The sequence below is a fragment of the Lithobates pipiens genome, unplaced genomic scaffold, assembly GCF_037356315.1.
Source record: "Lithobates pipiens isolate NorthernLeopardFrog02 unplaced genomic scaffold, aLitPip1_a1.2 Scaffold_13, whole genome shotgun sequence".
Taxonomy (NCBI): Eukaryota; Metazoa; Chordata; class Amphibia; order Anura; family Ranidae; genus Lithobates; species Lithobates pipiens.
The window spans coordinates 40,228,429-40,252,162 of NW_027507718.1; the positions used below are offsets into that span (position 1 = coordinate 40,228,429).

Consider the following 23,734-nt stretch of genomic DNA (forward strand, 5'->3'; position numbering starts at 1 on the left):
ATTTCTATCCAATATTGATTCCATAGTTTATTCTTCAGTATTTTACCCATAACAACACTTACAGCATGTATCTGAATCTCCACCACAACCTTCAGAGGCATGTCTGGGGAAGCTGAGAGCAAGTAGTAACTAGTGGTATTTTAACTGATGGATACTTTTGTCAGCAAAGATGTTATTTAGCCATAACAGGTCAAGACGCTGTATCTCTGCAAAGAGAAACACACATTGTAATGTATTATTCTTATTATTATTAACATGTGATAATAATTTCTAGGGACATTTGCTTGCTAACACAGGGGAATTTACAAAGACTAGGGCAGACTAATACCCTGTACCACACGGTCAGACTTCCAGACGGAAAATGTGCGATCAGATCTTGTTGTCGGAAAATCCGATCGTATGTGGGCTCCATCTGACTTTTTCCGTCGGAATTTTCAACACACAAAGTTTGAGAGCTGGATCTAAAATTGTCCGACAACAAAATCCGATCACGTGTAGACAATTCCGATGGACAAAGTGCCACACATGCTCAGAATAAATAACGAGACGAAAGCTATTGGCTACTGCCCTCTTTATAGTCTCGTCATATGCGTTCTACGTTACCGCGTTCTGAATGATCGGATTTTCCAACAACTTTGTGCGACCGTGTGTACGCAAGACAAGTTTGAGCCAAAATCCGTCAGAAAAAAGCAGACGGATTTTGTAGTCAGAATGTTCGACCGTGTGTACAGGGCATAAATCTGGAGTAGCTGTATACAGCAACCAATCTAGCTTCACCTTGTTCAGTTAAAATGGAACTAAACGCATTGATTTAAAGTGGAATTCCTGCATACAGTCAGAGACACACACACGGGCGTCCGCAGATATTTTTTTAGGCGCGAGCATCATTTTAAAGCGGTTCTTCACCCTAAAGGGGAAGTTCCGCTAATCTTATCCCTCCCCCCCTCCGGTGCCACAATCTGCACCTTTCAGGGGGGAGGGGGGTGCAGTTACCTGGATAATCCAGGTAACTGCACCCACTTCCGGCCAGACCGCCGCAGACCCCCGCAGACCCCCGCAGACGCTACGCCCCCCCCCCCCCCCCCCCCCGTTGTGTTCTGGGAAACACACAGTTCCCAGAGACACAGCGGGGGACCATAAGAGACGCGCAGCGCGACTCGCGCATGCGCAGTAGGGAACCGGGCAGTGAAGCCGCCATGCTTCACTTCCCGATCCCCTGACAGAGGATGGCGGCGGTGGCAGCAGCGAGACGAGCGATCGCTCGTCATCTGCCGCCGCCATCGCTGGAACCTGGGACAGGTAAGTGTGATTTTATTAAAAGTCAGCAGCTGCAATATTAGTAGCTGCTGGCTTTTAATATATTTTTTTTAGGTGCAGCTCCTCTTTAAGGTTACCCATGCTCTGCCCATTTTTGACAATCTCATGAAGGGGAGGAACTTGGTCATCATCACACAAAGCACAGGCATGCAAACGTTTGAAAAACCTGATGTAAAAGCTTAATAGAAGGATCAAACTGCCATTGTCTGATTAGCAATTTCTAATCTTTTTTTTGTGTATACAGGTTTCAACTATTGACTTTTCTTTCTGAAAATGCAAGAACCATGGCTCTGTTGTTCCAATATTTATATTCATTGACACGCAGGAATGCAGATAAGAATTTTTAACTTTCCTTAAACTTTTCTGATGTGCATAAAGGCTCAGGCTTAGAAAGCATTCAGACCCACGGGTCAGCATTACAGCCAGGTAAAGAGCATTTTTAGAAGGTTAGCAATATCTATCATGAAATAATTAATTTAACACCTTGACCACAATTATACAAGTAACGCTGTTAGATCACGAAGATTTATGGGAGTGGGGTCCTATAGCATTGGAGAGGAGGCGGTGTTAACTCACACATAGACTGCCATGGAGTCCATCAGGAAAGGAAAATGACGGTAGGTATTTGATAATAAATTTTTTGCTTTTCTTTACTTTTTGCTATAATAAATATCCCCCCCCCCCCAAAAAAAAAGAAAAAATGTCTCTCAGTTTAGGCTATTTACGTATTCTTCTACATATTTTTGGTAAAATAAAAATTGCGTATATTGATTGGTTTGCAAAAAAGTTATAGCGTCTACAAAATAGGGGATAGATTTATGACATTTTTATTATTTATTTATTTTTTTTCATTATTAGTAATGGTGGTGTATTATTGGATTCTAAATAGTAGACATTTATTTTTAATGTTTTACATGACTATACCTGCAAAAGGGGCCAGCCTGAAGTCATTTAGCAGGACTTCATTTTCTGACTAAAGTTTAACTGTAAAATTGTTAAAGCGTAGTTCCACCCAGAAGTGGAATGTCCGCTTTAAAGCACTCCTCACCGCCTTACATGCCACATTTGGCATGTATTTTTTTTTGGGGGGGGGGGGAGCAGGTACCTAGTTTTGACAGGTACCCAGCTCCCACTTCTGCTCTTGCTGCCTAGGCAGCTCCTCCTCTCCCCCTGCACAGCGCGACTTACGCATGCACAGTGCTGACTTTTAATAAACGTAAAAATGACTGGTACACCGTTTTAAGCAGAAAGAAAGTCAGGGATATTCACCTATTCCCTAACAAGCCAATGTCTGCAAGGTCCCTCAACTCATCTTCTCCCTGGGTGCAAGTTTTTGTTCATCTTGATTGACTAGTGCAGGATGACTTCACTGCCCCCATGCACAGTTCCATGTAAATTTTGCAGAAGAGTACAAACATGAAGGAAAGTGTATTTAATTGCAGAAGAGACATTTTTTCTGCCTAGTTCTGCTGCAGAAAAAATATCTTTCACTTCACTTATTAAAGAGAATCGGTCATCAACCAGGCATTTGTAACACTGATTTATTACTCTATAAATAGTATCTAAACCCACACACAAAAATGCAATAATTCTCATAATATTGTTACTGTTAGGCAAGCCATGCATTAGGCTATTTTCTTTACTTCCACCATGAATGGAAGGAAAGAAAATTTCTCGATTCCCCCATCAACACAGTCAGCATTGATGGGGGAATCCCTCCCACAGTGCTATTGCCCACCGGGAGGGCAGGAAGCCTTTCCCAGAGGCTAAATGCAAAGGCAGAATACAATGATCACTGCTGTCGGCTATAGCCACCGACAGAAATCGGGCAAAAAAAAGAAAAAACAACAGGCTGGCTGAACTGAAGTCGACCGATGGGATGACTTCAGTACAACCAGCCTGCCCATAGATCAAAATTCAGACAGTTCGTGCTGAACTAGTCGGATATTGATCTGTCTATTCTGCCCATAAAAGCGCTCATTAAAGCGGAAGAAAACCCATTGATTTAACAGTTTAAAAAAACATGTACATTTCCTGGACTTGCCAGAAATGTAACTGTCAAATTGGCTGTGCTCTCAACAAAAAAGCCACACCATCCAATTGCTGGAGCCATAAGTGCCGCATCATGGTAGTTGCAGTTTAAACAGAGGCCATGGCAGCTTTCTTGGCTGAAACCGATAGGAGGGTTTACTTGCACTTGAAATACTATAAGCCCCAGAAGCCCTGAGCCTGCTTTTGGGGCCAGTTCACAGAAAAAACACATGAAAAGTAGGTTATATGGTTTTCAATGGCATAGTTCACACCAGGGCAGTCAGTTCCAGGGTGTTCCAGTTCCAGAAAAAAAAGTGGAACGTGCTGCACTGTTCCTGCACTGGACTATACTGGAATGCAGTAAAACACATCAAAAACTCACCGGACCCCAGTACAGTAAAAAAAAAAATCTGAAAAAATAATCTGAAAAAAGGCATCTGGAATGCGTCATGGGAAATGGATGAAAAACGCATTGGAACGCATCAAAAACACATTAAAGGGGTTGTAAACACCTGGCAGTCATCGGCCCCCTGTTTTGCTTACCTGAGCCCCTTCATCTCTTTGGCAGGGATATGCTCTCCCTCTCTCAACGGGGTCCCAGCTCTTGATTGGATAGACTGATAGCAGCGCAGCCATTGGCTCCCGCTGCTGTCAATCAAATCCAATGACGTGGGGCCAAGTCTGGCATTCGTGTCTGTGGATGCAAATGCTAGACTCGGGGGCGCAGCCACAAGGTAACAGCCTCGGGAGAGCGCTAATCCTAGGGGGTTATCTGATGTGGGGAGGAGCCGTGAGAGCCACCTCAGAAGAGGATGTTCGGGGGCCACTCTGTGCAAAACGAACTGCACAGTGGAGGTAAGTATGACATGTTTGTTATTTAAAAAAAAAAATCACAATCCTTTACAATCACTTTAAGGACCTGTTCACACCACATGCAGTCCAGTGTGTTTTTTCTCTGCATCAAAAACGCATGGAAAGTAGGTTATATGGTATCCAATGGCATAGTTCACACCATTGTGATCAGTTCCAGGGCTTTCCAGCTCCAGAAAAAAAGTAGAACATGCTGCATTTTTTCTGCACTGGACTGTACTGGAACACAGTAAAACACATCAAAAATACACTGGAACGGAACGCATCAAAAATCGCACTGGACCCTAGTATAGAGCAAAAAAATAGGAAAAAAGAAGAGACAAAAGCACCTGGCATGCATCCGGAAATGCATCAAAAACGCACCAAAAACACGCATGCAGAAACACATCAAGAACGGATCTAGAGTGTGCATTTTTGTGGTGTGAGTCGGCCCTAAAAACGTGCATCCAGAACGGATCTGGAGTGTGTTTTGGTGCTGTGAACCAGCCCTTAATTCATTCAGCAGATTGTAGAATTTTTAGTAGAAGTGTTCTTGGTGGTAAAAACGTTTGGAAAAATGTTCTGGCAGTAAAAGGGTTACAAAACATCACGAAGGACATTTCCAGTGACAAGTCCCTAATGGTTGGGATCAAGCATATTTGACAATTGTTATATGTGTGGTGATGTCAATGAATTAATAAATGCAGAAGACTGGTGAAATAAAATGGATAATTAGATACATGACATACACCAATCAAATACATAATATAGAGAATAGATTAGATCATGCAGAGAGAATAAAACTGAATTAAATCGTAAAGAATAGTAAAGAGCAGCTTACAGCTTCAGTATCTTGCTAGAGTCCCAGAGAAAGCGTCTTATCTCCAAGGTAACACAAACACTGAGTTCTGTGAACCGCTGCCCTAACGTCATCATCCTGCGTCCACCCATGTGCTGACCGAATTGCACTTCCTGTGATGAAGCAACCGAGGGAGCCATCTTTGTAGAGGTTAGAGCCCACGCCAAGGCAGGAGGTGGCGTTGGTTGTTCGTATTGGCTGTGCGTGCCGGAAGGGGAGTGGGCAGCACGGCTGTATTCTCTTTCATGCTGTGTAGGTTTAGCCGGTAAGTGTGTTTCGTTTTATTTTATGCTAAGGAGGTATGCAGAACATGGACTCATCTACTTATGTAACATTGAGACTAAACATCTTTTTACATACTTACTACAGTATTCGTCATGGGCCCTTTAAAAAGTTTTTTTTTTTTTTTTAATTGAGTGATCTGCTAAAATGGAACTTTCATTATATATTACTGCATTAAAAAGCTTGTTTGTAGATGTACTTTCTAGTGTTATCTGTTTACTAACTGCTTATCACACGTGAAACATGTACTTCCTGTGTGATGGGGTTCTACTGTTTCTCAGTTGGCCTGATGAGGCTGATGGACAATTGTAGACTCTGTGGTTAATCTTTTCTCCACAATCCTCATAATGGACCTGTTATCAGTCTATAAAATCATATATGTGATATAGGCTGCACATTCCAGCAACACCGGGCACTCTATCTTTCTAAGTACCCCCCAGAACATTTTATAAACTCACGTTGATCCCACCTGTGGATAAGTACTTTCTTTGATAGGGTGACAACCCACTTTCTTTTGCAGTGAAATCGCTGCAGCGCGGTCACCCATGCATCTCTAGTTAAAGCAGAGTTCCACCCAAAAGTGGAACTTCCGCTTTAAACACTACTCACCCCCTTACATTTTTTGGGGGGGATGGTCATCTGGATTTGACAGTTACTTCCTGTCCCACTTCCTGCTTCCATCATCTCGCTACCTAGGCAACTCCTCCTCTCACCCTAGATGGCCGCTTCTTCTCTGCAATCTTTTGGGACATGTCACAGGTCCCAGAAGATTGCCAGGCCACTAGGAGAGCGCAGCGTGACTTGCGCATGCGGAGTGCGCACCCCAAGCTGTCACAGCCAGGTGCCCACACTTGCAATATTACGGTGCCATGGGGAGGAGGGGGAGAGGAGCGAGGCTTCGGCCGGCCACATTGCTGGACTGTGAGACAGGTGAGTGTCTGTTTATTAAAAGTCAGCAGCTACACTTTTTTTTAGCTTCTCATTTTTAATAAACTTACAAACAAGTGGAACTCCGCTTTAAAGCCTGAACTAAACCCTTCTCTCCGCTTTAAAGCCTGAACTAAACCCTTCTCTCCTTTTTGGAGCCTGAACTAAACCCTTCTCTCCTTTTTGGAGCCTGAGCTAAACCCTTCTCTCCTTTGCAGCCATCTTAGCCTTTGTTTGATGTGCAGTTGCCATGGTGCTGCACATGATCAGCCATTTTATGGCTTGACAGTAAAGTCTGCCATAGACTGTTCGAATCTCGGCCGGTTCAGTAGGAACCAGCTGAGGTTCAAACCATATATGGGCATGCTGAATATACCCAAGTTGATAGATCACCTTGGGTACAACCAGCCTGCCAGATTTTACATTTTACAAGATGGCTCCATATAATGAATTCTCCCATCAATGCTATTTGTGTTGATGGGGGAATTTGAGTGATTTTCTTTCCCCACAACTGCTCTCCTCCATCTATGCCCAGCCTTAGATTGAGAGCCAAAATAATCACTGTAACAGTTATTATTCACTGCATGCCTGGGGTTTTGTGGAACTAAAGGCAGAGATAAAGAAAAATTTCATCAAATACCGTAATTTTCCTTTCCTATTGGCAATGCATGGCAGCATTCTACCATGTTGGTGCCAGGAAAGCTGAAAATTGTATCAAATACCGTAATTTTCCTTTCCTGTGTCGATCCGTGGTAGTATACATAGTATGATGCCATGTTGGCACCAGGAAACTCATCTTTCCAACAGTCCCTCTGGCACCGCCATCTTCTCCTGTGTGCTGATTTTCTGGCTTCTTCATTGGCCAGTGAGGAATGACATCACCCAGGCTGCTGTAAGCTGCAGCTCAGCTTACATTCTGGATATTACTGTGATCAGGCAGATGTAGTTGAGACATTGCATGTCTCTTTTTCAATAAAATGCCCGCTGGCACAAAGTGAGTTACAGCAGAACTTTAGTTCTGCTTTAAATCGGTGAATTTAGTTTGGCTTTAAAGCCAAACTAAATCCCATTAATTTTAAAGTGGTTGTAAACATGAAATATGAATAAAACATATATCCATCTATAGTGTGTACTTGTCTCACTCCAGAGCACTAAGTGTCATTTCTGTATGTTGCTTTGCTCTCTGCAATCGTCATGAGTCTCTTCTGACAAGTTTTCCTGACACCAAGAGAAAAATGGTGACAGGGGAGGGAGCTCCATCTTAATGATAGTCTCAGCTCTGTTCCCATGTGCTGTGTGAAGGGGGTGTGTCCCTTCTCTCCAATCAGCTGTCAAAGCTCTCCTGCAGAGTGTAATTTCAGCTCTCCCTGTTTTCTGAAGCCTCAGATGGACTTTGAGCAGATGTAGAGAAGACTGCAGATAGAAAGAAACAACTTATGTAGGAGGATTTGCTTTATCTCTGTGTATTACCTAGGGCCAGTAACTTCACTGGATATATGTAAGGGTTTACAACCACTTTAATGGTTTCCCAAAACTGTTACATTCAAGGCATGCCATGAATGATAACTGTCACATTTGTTTCTGTTCTTAAACTGTCAAGTCATCAAATGGCTTGTTTGAAAACTGATCACATGTGCAGCACCATGGCAACTGCACATCAAACACAGGCCATTATGGCAGGTTACTTCAATGTAAAGGATAGCCAAGCCAGTGAATAGCAGCACGTAGCTCCAGCCACAGTCCTTTCGATTGACAGAACATTGCTCTGTCTACAGGAGCTTTGGTAAGTAATGTAAGGCTAAGTCTAGACGTGCAGCAGCCCTTACCTCTTCTCTGATAAGTGAACTGAGGTGGATTGCTTTACAGAGGCATTTGATAGGCAGTGAATAGGCAATATATCACCTCCTCAGCGCATTGTTTACCAAAGTAAAGGCTGCACCACTACTGCATGACCACATTCACTTGAATGGAAAGCTGTGGCTATGCTATTGCTTATCAAACGCTACCGGGGGTTTGTTTTCGTTGTGACCTTGAACCAAAGCATCACAGCTGCAGCATGTGCACAACCCCAGCCTTTGCGGTTTTAGCGCTGGGGTTGTGCACACAGGACCCTCTTTTTGATCCACTCCAGAATCAGATTGCATGTGTGTTCACACCCATGTGATCTGATTCATGTCCGAACTGTCAGTTCACAGTGCAATATGTGAGCTGAAATGGGGGTGTCATTAACATTGTATTGACACTCCCAGCAGTTTGTATATGGCAGTGTGAACTGCCGCGCAGGTGGGGTGCGATGCAATCCGCAGTAGATTCACAGGGTTCCCGCATCGCACAAGTGTGAACCGAGCCTTAAGGTGTATTAAACCACAAAACAAAAACATATTAAATTACATTTTACAAATTCTTAGATGTGGTGACTACATTTCACCAGATCTGTTATTTTTTGTCCTTTAGGGGCTGGTTCACACCAGATGCAGTCCAGTGCGTTTTTTTTTTCTGCATCAAAAACACACGTACAGTAGATTATATGGGTTTTAATGGCATAGTTCACACCAGTGCGGTCAGCTCCAGTGCAGAAAAAAAGGTAGAACGTGCTGCATTTTTTTTTCTGCACAGAACTGTCCTGGAACGTGGCAAAACATATCAAGAGAGCACCAGAACATACCTAACACACACCAAAAAAGCATTACAGCAGAAAAAATAAACACTGTGAAACTGGGGGGAAAAAACGCATCACAAACACATGCAGAATGCATCTAGACTGAGTTTCTCTGGTGTGAACTGGTGTTCTGGCATATAGCGTAGGCCATCGGATACTGTCCGCCACCCGTACTGCGCGGGCGCAGCGCTTGCGCAGTACGGAGCAGAAGGAGCTTCGGAAAATCTCCGAAGCTGAACGGCGCCATGAGTCGAGGTGGTAGCCCCACCATCCAAGTGGACATAGGGCTGCCGATATTAGAGGGCCCCTAGCGGGCATGGCCTCGCTGCACTCAGCTCTTTTTATTCTAACTCTATGTCCACTTGGATGGTGAGGCTAGAACCTGGACTCATGGCGCAGGCGCCGTTCATCTTCGGCTATTTTCGGAATCTGCGCAGTACACAGCGGACACTATCTGATGGATGGGGGGCACAAGCTGTTTAGAAAAAGTATTAGTTAGAGCTCTGGTACCCAAATTACAGACCTGGGGCTGCATGTGGCTCTATAGCACTTTTTGTCTGGCCCCCCGCAGACACTAATCTGTTTTTCTTTCTTTTTGTTTTTATTATATCAGTCGTCATTTATAAGAGTCTAACGTAGTATGTCTCCAACCTATGATTGTCTCTCAAAGCATGTCCCCCATCTCCAAAGACTCCTTTTGCATGTTCAGTCTCTTGACAGCCTCTTGCAGCATGTCTTCAGTCTGACCATCTCCTGTACAATGCCTGCACTCTGACTATCGCTTGTATTATGTTCACAGTCTCCAAAAAGGTGTTTCCATAAACAATTAAATTCGAGGCGTGCCATGAATGATAACTATCGCAGTTTCTTTATAAAGATAAGTGCTGCAGTAATCCAAAATAGTGCAAGTATTTAAAAATAAAATAAAAAAATCTGTGTACTGTGTAAATCGAATACAATTACAACTGTGAAAACCAAGTAATAAGTTTGCCAATCCAAAAAACGGTCTATAAATGAATCCACCAAGAATCCTATAACACATTGTGAAAAAAGACACAGCCAACTCTTTAGATGTACTCCTCACATGGACTTAATCCACCATTGTGTTGTATATGGAGGCACACAACAAAGACATGGCCTTCTAGAGTGATCATAGTGCACATAGTAGTTATGAGCTCCATGGGACATACGGTAGCTGCCACTGCTTATCATGAATTTCATCCAAGCATCATATGTATGAAAAGAGAAGAGCCAAGTGCTCCCAATAGTGTAAATCTGATAAATGTTTATTGAAAAATAAATGAAAGCATCATATAATACATAGCCTGGTATTCAGTCTGTACACTTCCAAATGCTTGGTGATGTCACAGAATCAAGCTCCACCCTACGTGTTTTGTCAAAACTGATGTCATCAGGGACTTCCAATGATCCTTAAAATTACAGCTGGTGCCTACCTTATGAAATTTTCTCTAGATGCTGTCAATGAAGCTGGCTCCAAAAAAAAAAATAGCTGACTCTTGGATTGACAAGACAGACTGGCTCCTAAACTCCATTCATTTGTCCACCCCTATATTGGGTACAAAAATGGTCATATGATTGTCTGTAATGTATTAGCGTCTATGCTCACATATACAATTTTTTGCAGAGAAATACACACGCAGCATGGACTTTCCTTGCCCACAGGAAGATGGGGGTGGCAGGAGCACCATGGCATGCAAGTGGAGCCTAGCAGAGGCTCAGCAGAAACTGAACAATTTAGCACTTCATAATTCTGAGTCCATAGATCAAGAGTATGCTAAGACTCAAACTCAACTGTCAGAACTACAGCGTAGTGAAGAAGAATGGAGGCGGAAAGAAGCAGCTCTGCCACTGGGTGAGAACTGGGGAATGTCTTCTTCGGATGCCTTTAGTCAAGATGTATTTAATAAGGTACTGTAATCTATTGCTAAGTACGCCACCCTAAGAAGGCAACTACTAAAAAAATGGGAGCACTTAATCAACAAAATTAACACCCTAACCAGTAAAGGTTAGGAATCACTTCAGGGCTTTATCACAAAATCAAACCACTTATTGATTATCTAATATGGATTCCAAGATGGGCATTATTGCTTTCTGTCCAGTTGAAAAATGTCAGTAGTTGTAAAGCTTCAGATCCTATGTACTATCCAGACAGCTGAATGATGGGATTTATTAACTCGCAGTAAAAATGTTTTTATTTTTTTCAAGGGTATGTAAACCCAATCACTAAAATGTCATTAAAATTTTAACATGTCAATTTAAACCTAGAATTTTCATTAAAATACTACTTGGTGATCCTGCCATAAAGGTCCTTGTTCAGGCACCTCCTGTTGCAAGTTAACCGCTTCAATACCAGGCACTCCCATTCCCCCCCCCCCCCCCCCCCACCTGCCCAGGACACTTTTCCACTTTCAGCGTTGTCACACTTTCAATGACAATTGCGTGGTCATGCTACACTGATATAAACTGAATTTAAATTTTTGCTCTATAAATGAAAAAAGACAATTTTGATGGGGCACTGGCACATTTTATGGGCACTGACAGACGTTTATAGAGGGGGACAGGCTGACAGGTGATGGGCACCTTTTGATGGGGGATGGTCTGATTATCAGCACAGACCCAACCCCCCCTCTGACAGGGAGAGCCACTGATCGTCTCTCTCTGCCTCCGTGAACCGAGAAATGCCATTTACCAGCACTTCTTGGTTCACGTGATGATCAGCTGTGATTGGTCACAGCTGATCACGTGGTAAGAAGCCTCTGTCAGAGGCTTCATACCACGATCAGAGTTGCAGTGTGTCAAACTGCCACACAGCATCTTTGATTGCCGCGCTGTGCGCCGGCTCTGTTATCCTGATCACGTCATATGAGGTCAGGACAGGATAACACAGCCACTTTGCCACCGTCATTTTGCTATACGGCGGGCGGCAAGTGGTTAAAGTGGTTGTAAACCCTTACAAACCACTTTGACCTACAGGTAAGCCTAGATTAAGGCTTACCTGTAGGTCCAAGAAATATCTCCTAAACCTATACGGTTTAGGAGATATTTACCAAAAGACAGCCACCACTGTCTACGGTGCATGCGCCGTAGACATCGGTGCACTGGGCAGGCTGCAGATCACAGCAATATGCCGCTCATGTAGGCTCCCGTGCGCATGCGCGGGAGTGACGTCATTGCAGCTCCGGCGAATCACAGCGCTGGAGCAGCGAGATCTGGAAGTCATTCCGGGATACATGGCAGCGGCGAACATGAAGACGGAGGACCGCTTCGGGGGCTTCGTTCTCCGGTAAGTTATTCATAATGAGCTAGTATGCTATGCATACTAGCTCATTATGCCTTTGCCTTGCAGGTTGCATTTTTTTTTTTTTAAGTGCCTTTACTTCCTCTTTAAGAGTGCTCTGTCTTTCTGGTTGAGTACCTGTGCTGTCTCCCTGTCACACAAACATCCATGTTTACACGCAAAACGCAGGCATGACCCAATGTTGTCACCATTCCATAGGAAGCACATCTTGAGAAATGCTATGCAGCCATCACTGGAGTTCATGTATGTAGAAAGTTATCAAAATGTCAAGAGGCTGTGAGATCAGCAACACTGAGATGCAAGGAATTACATATACTTTTTATAAAAATGACAAACACAAATGGGGTTGATTTGCTAAAACTGGAGAGTGCAAAATCTGGTGCAGCTGTGCATGGTAGCCAATCGGCTTCTAACTTTAGCTTGTTTAATTAAGCTTTGACAATAAAACCTGGAAACCGATGTGTCTATGCAGAGCTGCACCAGATTCTGTACAGTTTTAGTAAATCATCCCATTGTGTATTAACTGCTGGACGGAGATGTAGCAGTTCTTTAACCACTTCAGATCCGCGCTATTGCCAAATGACGGCATTAGCGCGGACCTACATTTTCAGGACTACGTCTATTGACGTCGTCCTGGTTACGAGCGGCCTGCGCGCCCCCTGAGGGGCGCGCGCGGCGCGCTCTGTGATCGGCGAGTCCGTGAGACTCGCCTGATCACCGATCCGTGTAAGGGGTCGATCCCGACCCCTTATCACGTGATCAGCTGTCAGCCAATGACAGCTGATCATGTGATAGAACGGAGCCGGTAATCGGCTATTATTCCTCCTCGCGCTGACAGCGCGAGGAGAGAAAAAAAAAGCCGATCACCGGCGGCCGTGATCGGGACATCAGTCCCGATCACGGCCATCAATACAAGGGACCACCTGCCACCTGCCTGTGCCCACCTGTCTCCCGCAGTGCCATCCTGAAAAAAAATAAAAGAAAAAGTAAGTGCCCCCCGTCAGTGCCACCCACAGTGCCACCCACAGTGCCACCCACAGTGCCACCCCACAGTGCCACCCACAGTGCCACCCAATCTGCCTCAAAGGTGCTGCACCCCAGTGCCGCCCATCAGTGCCCAGCAGTGCCGCCCATCAGTGCCCAGCAGTGCCACCTATCAGAGCCACCTATCAGTGCCACCTATCAGTGCCCATCAGTCCCATCTATCTGTGGTACCTATCAGTGCCCATCCGTGCCACCCATCCGTGCCACCCATCCGTGCCATCTTATCTGTGCCCATCTTTGCCCATCGGTGCCGCCTTATCTGTGCCTATTAGTGCCGCCTTAACTATGCCTATCAGTGCCCACCAGTGCAGCCCATCAGTGCCCACCAATGCAGCCCATCAGTGCCCACCAATGCAGCCCATCAGTGCCCACCAATGCAGCCTATCAGTGCCGCCTAATCAGCGCACTTCAATGAAGGAGAAAAATGACCCGTTTGCAAAATTTTATAACAAACTATTAAAACATGATTTTTTTTTTTTTTTTTTTTGCATCTTTTTTTGTTTGTTTAGCAAAAAATAAAACTCCGAGCTGTAACTAAATACCACCAAAAGAAAGCTCTATTTGTGGGAAAAAAATGATAAAAATTTCATTTGGGTACAGTGTTGTATGCCCGCGCAATTGTCACTCAAAGTGCATCAGCGCTGAAAGCTGAAAATTGGTCTGGGACTGAGGGGGGTTTAAGTGCCCAGTAAGCAAGTGGTTAAAAAGAGCTAGGTTTAATGGAGACTCAAAAGACTGGGACTTTATTTAGGACCAAATTTGCAGCTTTATGCATGACTTTTTTTTTCATATTTTTTAGAAATGCTTTGAATTAAAGTTATTTTTCATGGTAATGAGGAGGTAAATTGATTGCTGTATCAGTAAGAGAAATTGAATGCAAGAGAGGACTGACAATCTACATTAGTTTATCCAAATTTGGGTATTATTGTGTTCAGACATACTTTCTATTTTAAGCTGCTTACTACTATTTCTTTTTAAATTGCAGAGCTTTATCAATCAAGCTAAAACCAGAGAGGACGACCTATCACTGTCGTTTTTACAAAAATATGAAGATAAAATTCGACATTTTGGTATGTAGCCTGCCTGTTATTTGTGTATACTGTTTTTATGCAAGATTGATGTATTGTATCATTATTACAAATATGAAGAAAAGTGTCATCTTTGTGATGGATTTTCAAGCTAGTGGTTGTACTGCTCTGTGTTTTATCAAGTAAACCTGTCATAACCCTAGGTGATCCAGCATTATTAAAGCGGTATTGTACTCAAATTTGCAAGTTCATCTTAATGAAATCTGTTAGGGCCATAGATGCTCAAATGCCCATTAAAAAAAAAAATTTTTTTGCCGTAATTACCTTTTAAGCGTAATTAGTATCTTCACTCCCGGGCTCTCCTCCCGTGGGAGTAGGAGTGTTTATCGCCTTTCCCCGGCTACGCAAAGACCCCTGGGAGCTTTGTCGGAGTCTTCCCAAGAATCAGCAGGGAACGCAGTCATGCCGAAATCTCGCGAGATCTCGGAAACCGAGTGACGCCGGTCACGTTGCGATGGCAACCCGGATTTTGACGGGGCTGCTCGCTGTTATCATTGAGCATGCGCGGGATCGAGCGGTGAATGCTGGGAGCACAGCATTCACGCCTCCCAGAAATAAATGCTTGTAGGCTTCAAATGCCCACAAGCAAAATGACAACGGCCAGGATACATTTTTATAAGTTATTGTTGTTGACGAAATCATCAAGCGAGGGAACTTAAAACCACAAAAAGTGAGTACTATCATTACATTAATAAAGTATATAAATGAACCTGGAAAAAAAATATATATAGGTGGGCGGAATCCCGCTTTAAACAAAATGCATAAGCACAGGTTACCTTGGTTAAAAATACCTGGTCAAAACAATCAGATCTAGAGAGAGAGAGAGAGAGAGAGAGAGAGACTAATTTATAAGTAATTCTTGACTTTTCCTGCTTTGTTGCACCTCATTGTATCCCTTGGGCTTCAATATTGGTCAGTGGGGCTGGCTATCATCATAAGTCCAATAGGAAAAAATAAAGAGTTGAAGGCAGATCTTGACTTTTACAGCAAAAGCTGAGATTTGCATACAATATCAGCTACTAAAGCTGAAAGTTTGTTGCTGCAGATTACTGCATCTTTGAATATTCTTTTACCCTCTTTCCGCCTACACTATAGCCGAAAGATGGCTACAGCATGGGCTTCCTTTGCTGGGGGTTTGTCCATGGACCTCCCATGATCTTGCTGCCCGCGTGGCCCCTGCGGCGCAGGGGCAGCACGCTCTGTGATGGATGAGATCCTTTGGACCCAGCTGATCGCAGATCAGGGTAAAGAGCCAATCACAGCAGCCCTTTACCACGGGATAAGCTGTGTTCAATGACAGCTGATTACGATGTAAACACAAGCTGGGTATCTGCTTTCCTTTCCTCATGGTGACAGCGTGAGGAGAAGAGAGACAATAATCTTCTTGTGTTAACGGGACATCTACACAGATAATCAGTGTTGCCAATGAGTGCCCAATAGTCCCTCCTCATCAGTGCAGTTTCATCCCAGTGGTGATTAAATACCCCTAAAAAGAAGTCAGCACTGAAAGCTGGGAATTGGCCTGGGCAGGAAGGGGGTAAACATGCCAAGTAGGCAAGTGGTTAGGCTGTCTACATATGTAAAAATCTAATTGTACAGTTTTGAAATACTGAGATGTGTAGTTTGTTGAACACCCGATTTATTTTATAGATTCAGAGGGTCATTTTGATTTAAGCCCTCGCACTACAAAGTTCTTGGTAAATCTTAAGGAGATCATAACATCAGATTGTATTGTATAAGGCCAACTTCATTGTCTCATTAAAGCAAACCTATGCGGGGCAAAGAAACAAGGTTTCTTCGATCTCCCTATCCCCAGCAGCACATACTCAGATTTCCTTTGCTTGTCTGCGGCTCCCTTCCATTCATTTTTAGTTTAAGTGGCCTGGTTTTTTTAAATAAAGGGTTATTTTAAAAGTATATTGTTGCATTGCGCTGCATGCTCCAAACCATTTCAGACTATTGTTTGGAGGTTTAAAAAAAAAATTGTTCTGCTAAGTTTAAATCTACAGTAAGTCTACATTTGTCTGTATGACTTCTTAGGAATGCTCAGCAGATGGAATGACAGTCAGTGGTTCTTGTCTGAATACCCAGACCTGGTGTGTGATGACACTGCCAGATATCTCCTTTTGTGGTGTCATCATTTAGAAAGTGAACAAGTAAGTGCCATTCTGTGTTTTGTTTTGTTTTTAACTGATTTTACTCAGTAGAGAGGCAGTCTGATCACTGTTTAATACTGATTATTATTCTAGCCCCCCTTTCCTTACACTTATGTGTTTTATAGTCCTAAAAATGTGATAATGTGATAATTAGTTAGGAAATTAGATGTGTAATTTATGCCCCTAAAACGCTTAAAGGTGTGCCTTTGATTTTGGGCCTCTCTATGAGGCTGTGAAAAAAAATCTCATGCATGAGCTATCATCATACTTGGGAGGAGTCGCAAAATGTGTTTTAGGGTGTAGTTCCTATGCCTATGCTGTGTGTAAGAAATATCTTATTAATTGACTACTTTATGTTAAATATATAATTTTTCATTTTTTCTTTCTTCATTTTCCAAAAACTTGTGCCAAAAAATGACATTTCCAAAAGGCTCTCTATGCTTTTAAGAAAATGGCTTGTAGTGTTTGCTTTCCAAAATGAGGTTATTTCCACTGTTCTGATGCTCCAGGGCCACCAAAATGTGATAGGTAGTTAAAATGACTAATTTATCCTCCTGGAGCACCTAAAGGTGCTTAGATTTTTGGGCCCCTCTATGCATCTAGACTGTGAAAAAGTCTTACACATGAGGTATCGCCATACTCTGGAGGCATAGCAAAATGTGCTTTGGGGTGTTTGTAAGAATGCCTATGCGGTTTGTGAGAAATAACATGTTAAAATGACAACTTTGTAAAAAAAAAACTGTTCTTTTCTTTTCCAAAAATCTGATGCATCTCTGCATAGAAAACAATCGGCTTCCAGGTTTTTTTTTTTTTTGTCCAAACCTAATTAAACAAACTGAAGTTAGAAACTGATTGGCTACCATACACAGTTGCTACAGATTTTGCGCTCTCCAGTTTCTGCCCTCTACCCATCAGGCCCAGCATAGAAACTTGCACTTCTATCCACAGAGGATCTTCACTGAGATTCTTGGATTTTATTTTTTTATTTTTTTTTAATCTGTTCTTTCTATATTCTTTTTTTGTATTTTCAGAAGAAGGCCCTCATGGAGCAAGTTGCCCATCAAGCTGTTGTCATGCAGTTTATTATTGAAATGGCAAGAAGCAGCAATGTGGATCCAAGGGGATGTTTCCGCTTGTTTTTCCAGAAAGCTAAAGTAGGTACTTTGTCTAAGATATTGTAATAATTTACGGCCTTTTCTTGTGCATCATCTTTAGAAGAGGCTTCCTTATAGGTCAACAGCCATGCAGACCAATTTGATGCAGTGTGCGGCATATGGTCTGAGCACTGACAGGCTGACCTCCATCCCTTCAACCTCTGCAGCAATGCTGGCAGCACTCATACATCTATTTCCCAGACAACCTCTGGATACGGCGCTGATCACGTGCACACAAACTTCTTTGGTCGACCATGGCGAAGCCTGTTCTGAGTGGAACCTATCCTGTTAAACCGCTGTATGGTCTTGGCTACTGTGCTGCAGCTCAGTTTCAGGGTCTTGGCAATCTTCTTATAGCCCAGGCCATCTTTATATAGAGCAACAATTTTTTTTATTTTTTTTTAACCACTTCCCGACCAGCGCACGACGATGTACGTCGACAGAATGGCATGGGCAGGCATATTGGCGTACAGGTACGTCCAATATTCAATGCCGCCCTGCCATCGGGAGCGCGCTGCCGGCGGCCGCTCCCGCGCTGGTCGGGACCCCCGTGAGTCCGGTCGCGGGACCCGCGGACTCGATCGCCGCGGGCATCCCCGCGATCGTTTTACAGAGCGGCCGAATGGAGGAAATGCCGAGTAAACAGCATTTCTCCATTCTGCCTACCAACTAGTGACGCTGATCTCTGCTCCATGTGATTGGAGCAGAGATCAGTGTTCACTAAATGAAAGCCCAACCCCCCCACAGTTAGTAATACACCCCAGGAACACTTAACCCCTACACTGCCACCCACTGGTTAACCCCTTCACTGCCAGTGTCATTTACACAGGAATCACTGCATTTATATAGCAGTGATTACTGTATAAATGACAATGGTCCCAAAAATGTGTCAAAAATGTCCGATGGGTCCCCCACAATGTTGCAGTCACAATAAAAATCGCTGATCGCCGCCATTACTAGTAAAAAAAAAAAAATTATTAATAAAAATGCTATAAAACTATCCCTATTTTGTAAACACTATAACTTTTGCGCAAACCAATCAATAATCGCTTATTGCGATTTTTTTTTTTTTTTTTTTTTTTTTTTCTTTTTTTTTTACCAAAAATATATAGAAGAATACGTATCGGCCTAAACTAAGGGAAAAAAATGTTTTTTTTTATATATTTTTGGGGGATATTTATTATAACAAAAAGTAAAAAATAATGCGTTTTGCTCTATTTTTGTTTATAGCGCAAAAAATAAAAACCGCAGGGGTGATCAAATACCACCAAAAGAAAGCTCTATTTGTGGGAAAAAAAGGACGTCAATTTTGTTTGGGAGCCACGTCGCACGACCGCGCAATTGTCAGTTAAAGCGACGCAGTGCCGAATCGCAAAAAGTGGTCTGGTCTTTGACCAGCAAATTGGTCCGGTCTGAAAGTGGTTAAAGATCCTCAGAGAGTTCTTTACCATGAGGTGCCATGGTGAACTTCCAGTGACCAGTATGAGAGAGTGAGAGTTTAACACACCCCCATTCACACCTAAGACCTTGTTATATGACATTGGTTAGGGAAAATGGCTAATTGGTCCCAATTTGGACATTTTCACTTAGGGGTGTTCTCACTTTTATGTTGCCATCGGTTTAGGCATTAATAGCTGTGTGTTGTTATTTTGAGGGGGCAGCAAATTTTACACTGTTATACAAGCTGTACACTCACTACTTTACATTGTAGCAAAGTGTAATTTCATCAGTGTTGTCACATGAACAGATATAATAAAATATTTGCAAAAATGTGAGGGGTGTACCCACTTCTGTGAGATACTGTACATGGGATTTTTTTTTTTTAAATACATTTGCAAAGATTTCAAACAAACTTTTTTTTCACATTGTCATTACGGGGTATTGTTTGTAGAATTTCGAGGACAATAATGAATTTAATCCATTTTGGAATAGAGCAGTAACATAATGTGGAAAAAGTGAAGCGCTGTGAATACTTTCCGGATGCAGTGGATATACATTTTTGTTGAATGGTATAAGGTATAAAATAAGGATAAAGCATGGCATATTATGGTTTAATATACATAGAAATATGGGAATGTGTTGGGTGCAAGCAGCTCACATATTGTGTTATTTCACATAGCAGCTCACAAGGTTTAAAGTGATTGTAAAGGTTATTTGTTTTTGTTACTGAATTTTTTTTTATACTTGCCTCCTCTGTACAAGAGTTTTGCACAGAGCGGCCCCGATCCTCCTTTTCTGGGGTCCCCCGGTGGCGCTCCTCCTCCTCATCGAATGGTCCCATAGAGAGCCGCATTCCATGAGGGCACTCGTGCGGGCGCGCTTATGAGTCTTGTCACTGAGTACCTCCCAAGCCCTTAGTTGGGTTTCACTGCATACTTTCAAGTCTTATAACCTCATTGTGAACTGGTATCCATAACTGAACTGATTTGTTTTACTTTCCATTCATAGGCAGAGGAAGAAGGGTACATGGAAGCTTTTAAAAGTGAGCTTGAAGCATTTAAATCAAAAGTTCAAATGCACAACGAGCTCCAGAGGTCTGTGAATCTACAGAATCCTTCCCCTGGCTTTGAACAAATTGGTATACCATGCTTTAATACACAGGTATGTTTTACCATGCATACATGTAGACTGAACAACATTATATCCTCTATCAGTAGAATTAAAGAAACACCAGCCTCTACTTCGAGTAGCTGGTGTGTACAAAGCCCTCTATCAACAAATATAATGGAGAGCCATATCCCTACCTGACGTACTATTCATTATGACCATGCCCAGTCCTTACATTGTGGAAAGATACAGTAAAAACTTACATTCCTCAGAACTATAAGGATTGTTTACTTATTTTACTAGGTATTGTATAAGCAGTACTTTTAATCTAAGGAAAGTAGACTTTAACCTTCCCGCCCAGCCTATAGCAGAATGACGGCTAGGCGGTGGTTCGGTAATCCTGACTGGATGTCTTTCAGGATAACAGCCGGCACGTACCAGTGGGGGCAAGCAGCTCAGCGATCAGTGGTGTGGCGTGTGAGTCTGACACACTGATCTGGGTAAATAGCCTCATACGGAGGCTCTTTAACACGTGATCAGCCATGTGCATTCACAGTGTAAACAGGAAAACCCATTTATCGGCTTTTCCTCACTCGCGTCTGACAAACGCGAATAGAGGCGAGCCAATCGGCGGCTCTCCTGACAGGGGGGGTCTGCGCTAATAGTCAGAGTAGCCACCCCAAGGATGCCCACACTGGACCACCATGGATGCCCACAATGTATGGCCACCAGGTATGCCACCCCAGACCACCAGTGTTGACAGTCGGTACCCAGACAGATGCCAATCAGTGCCATCAGCAATGGCTGCCATTGCAATCAGTGATGCATAGATATCAGTGTCCATCTGTGCCACCTCATCAGTGCTGCCTTATAAGTGCCCATCAGTGAAAGAGAAAACATACCCTTTTACAAAATTTTATAACCGAAACAAAAAACCTTTTTTATTTTTCAACATTTTCGGTCTTTTTTATATGTATTAGCTAAAAAAAAAAAAAAAAAAAAAAAAGAGAGGCCGAGGTGATCAAATGCCACCAAAAGAAAGCTCTGTGGGCACAAAATCATAAAAATTTTGTTTGAGTACAGTGTAGCATGACCGTGCAGTTGTCATTTAATAAGTGACAGCGCTGAAAGCTGACAATTGGCCTGGGCAGGAAGGGGAAAGTGCCTGGTATTGAATTGGTTAAACGATTATTCTGACGTTGCAATTGTCCCTGTGACACCCCAAGTCCCTTGCTTTACACCAAGGTGTTTTTTTTTTGGCATGTCTGCATATTTGGCTCACATTATTCACATGGATCGTACATGGGTAGCAAATAGTTGTTTTGACTGCCCTTTTGTCAGTATTTTGTAAAGGGAAAGACATACAATTCTATGACTAACTTAGCTGTAATTACAGTGGTATTAAACCAAAAAACAAACCTTTTATTATATTGCAGCTTGCCAATTCTTAAATGCAATGAATGCTTTTAGTTTTTCTTTCTTCTTTTTTTTTTTTTTTTTTTTTTTTTTTTTTTTTTTAGGGTTTTGAAGATTATTTTTTTTAGGGGTTGCAGATATATCTGTTACAGGGATGAGACAATTGTCTACCACTGACAGGGGTGTTTACAATGACCCACTTTTATTAATGTAAAACCTCTATCCCAAATGTAAAAAAATAAAAATAAATTGCTTATACATTTTTAGCTGGAGTTTGGCTTGGATGTGTTTGTTTACTAAATCTGATAGTACATCTAACCCCCCGATTGACAATGCTGCTGTCTACTGTGGTCCTTTTATCCAGACTGGAGCCACTCTAATATAGGAGGTTTGTTACTGACCAGGTCACCGGGTGAAAATAGAGGGAAGAAAGTCTAAAAAATCTAAAACGAATGCAGCCACCATCTAATGATTTGGTTTGGGGTTTAAAGCGGAGGTTCACACAAAAATGGAACCTCTGCTTTTCGGAACCCTTCCCCCCCCCCCTCCGGTGTCACATTTGGCACCTTTCAGGGGGGAGGAGGGGTGGAGATACCTGTATAATACAGGTATTTGCACCCACTTTCTGGAATAGACTCCCGCGGGCGCCACTCCCCTTCAAGCTCCCGCCCCCCCAACTCCTGGGAAACACACAGGTCCCAGGAGATAGCGGGGACCAGTTAGGACATGCAGAGCAACTTGCGCATGCACAGTAGGGAACCGGGAGGTGAAGCCACAACGCTTCACTTCCTGATTCCCTCACTGAGGATGGCGGCGGCATCTGCCGAGAGCCGAGCGATTGATCAGCTTTGGCTGCCAACATCGCTGGACCCTGGGACAGGTAAGTGTCCATTTATTACAAGTCAGCAGCTGCGGTTTTTGTTTATTACCACTTTTGTAAAAAAAAAAAAAAAAAAAAAAAGGAAAGGCCTGTTTGCAGCCAGCTTATGAGTATTATAAGATCTCTCTAACCTAGTGTTCACTTGAAAGGAACACTTTGGTATCTCTTTGAAGTTTAAACAGGCCCCCTTTTGACAAATGCAGGCTCTAGTATACATCTTGTACTGGTCATGGTTGCAAAACATTTCAGTGTACAAAAACTGCATTACAGCCTACGATCAGAGAGGTGAACATCAACTGTTCTGCTCATTGCCATATCTGTGCTTTGTACTTGAAGTAGGATAGGTAAATCGGTCTTCATGGACTGTTTAGTGTATTAGTGAGTAGAACTTATTTTTATTATTTATTTATCTTTTTATTTCTGATCACAGAATGTTCCACATTGTCAAATGAATTTGGATCTGCACCATTTTGTCCATATGAAACCAACAGGGGAAGATGATGCAAAGATGATGGATATACAATAAAGTACCATTACCCACTTTGCGCCAATTTCGCTACAGGAACTAGTGTGGCTGTGTTCCTACAAGTGACATTTACTACTATACAATGCTGCACTTTATTTATTTTTCCTTCAGTGGGTAAAATGCCCAATACGTTTGTGGTGTCTTACAGTGTGAACATTTTGCTGCTATTTTACCATGTCAAACAGGAAAATGGAACTGAACTCAATGCTTCTGCCAATAGTAGTTTTGCCTTCAACCTACGCCTTGATTTTTTTATGAGGAATAGTATTACAAACTTGAATAAAGAACAACAGTACTATTGACATTATGAATATAGGACTGACTACTTGGAACATTTGTATTACACTACCCACATGATTCTTGTATACACCAAGGTCTATATTCTAACAAGTGTATTAAAGAACATTTTTTAAATGTGTACTTTGTCAACTGCTTAAAGTGAAGCTTCACTCTCCCAATCAGCATTGGTTATTAATCCTCATGTTGCTAGAATTAGATGGTAAAGTATATCATATTTACGTATATTTTTTTTTTTTTTTTTTTAACATTTTAGTTATTTACTGGTTTCCATGCCTAGGCAAATGATTTCATACATCCCAGGAGTTCTCAGGAAGGGAGAAGGAGGGGTTTTTCTCAGCTAAGCACACTCTTCTACATGCATGCCTGAGCTAAGGGCAGAT

The 23,734-nt window shown here is 42.6% G+C and overlaps 2 protein-coding genes across 4 annotated transcripts in view; one reads left to right on the forward strand and one right to left on the reverse strand.

Annotated features, from left to right (window-relative positions):
- The window catches only part of SPATA6L (spermatogenesis associated 6 like), a 109,061-nt gene extending 103,902 nt beyond the window's left edge, over window positions 1–5,159 (reverse strand). For all 3 annotated transcript variants that reach the window (XM_077475031.1, XM_077475030.1, XM_077475029.1), the window contains exons 1-2: window positions 5,039–5,159; window positions 63–206 (exon numbers count right to left, since the gene is read on the reverse strand). In XM_077475031.1, coding sequence (XP_077331157.1) covers window positions 63–101 — 39 coding nt within the window. In that variant the 5' untranslated portion in view covers window positions 102–206; window positions 5,039–5,159. The remainder of the gene's footprint in view (window positions 1–62; window positions 207–5,038) is intronic.
- A 10-nt stretch (window positions 5,160–5,169) lies between these two features.
- On the forward strand, window positions 5,170–23,468 carry CDC37L1 (cell division cycle 37 like 1, HSP90 cochaperone). The gene is made up of 7 exons (XM_077475032.1): window positions 5,170–5,321; window positions 10,570–10,853; window positions 14,273–14,357; window positions 16,416–16,531; window positions 17,563–17,685; window positions 20,134–20,286; window positions 22,959–23,468. The coding sequence occupies exons 2-7, from the start codon at window positions 10,587–10,589 to the stop codon at window positions 23,052–23,054; spliced, it is 840 nt and encodes a 279-aa protein (XP_077331158.1). The 5' UTR covers window positions 5,170–5,321; window positions 10,570–10,586; the 3' UTR covers window positions 23,055–23,468.
- The last annotated feature ends 266 nt before the right edge of the window (window positions 23,469–23,734 follow it).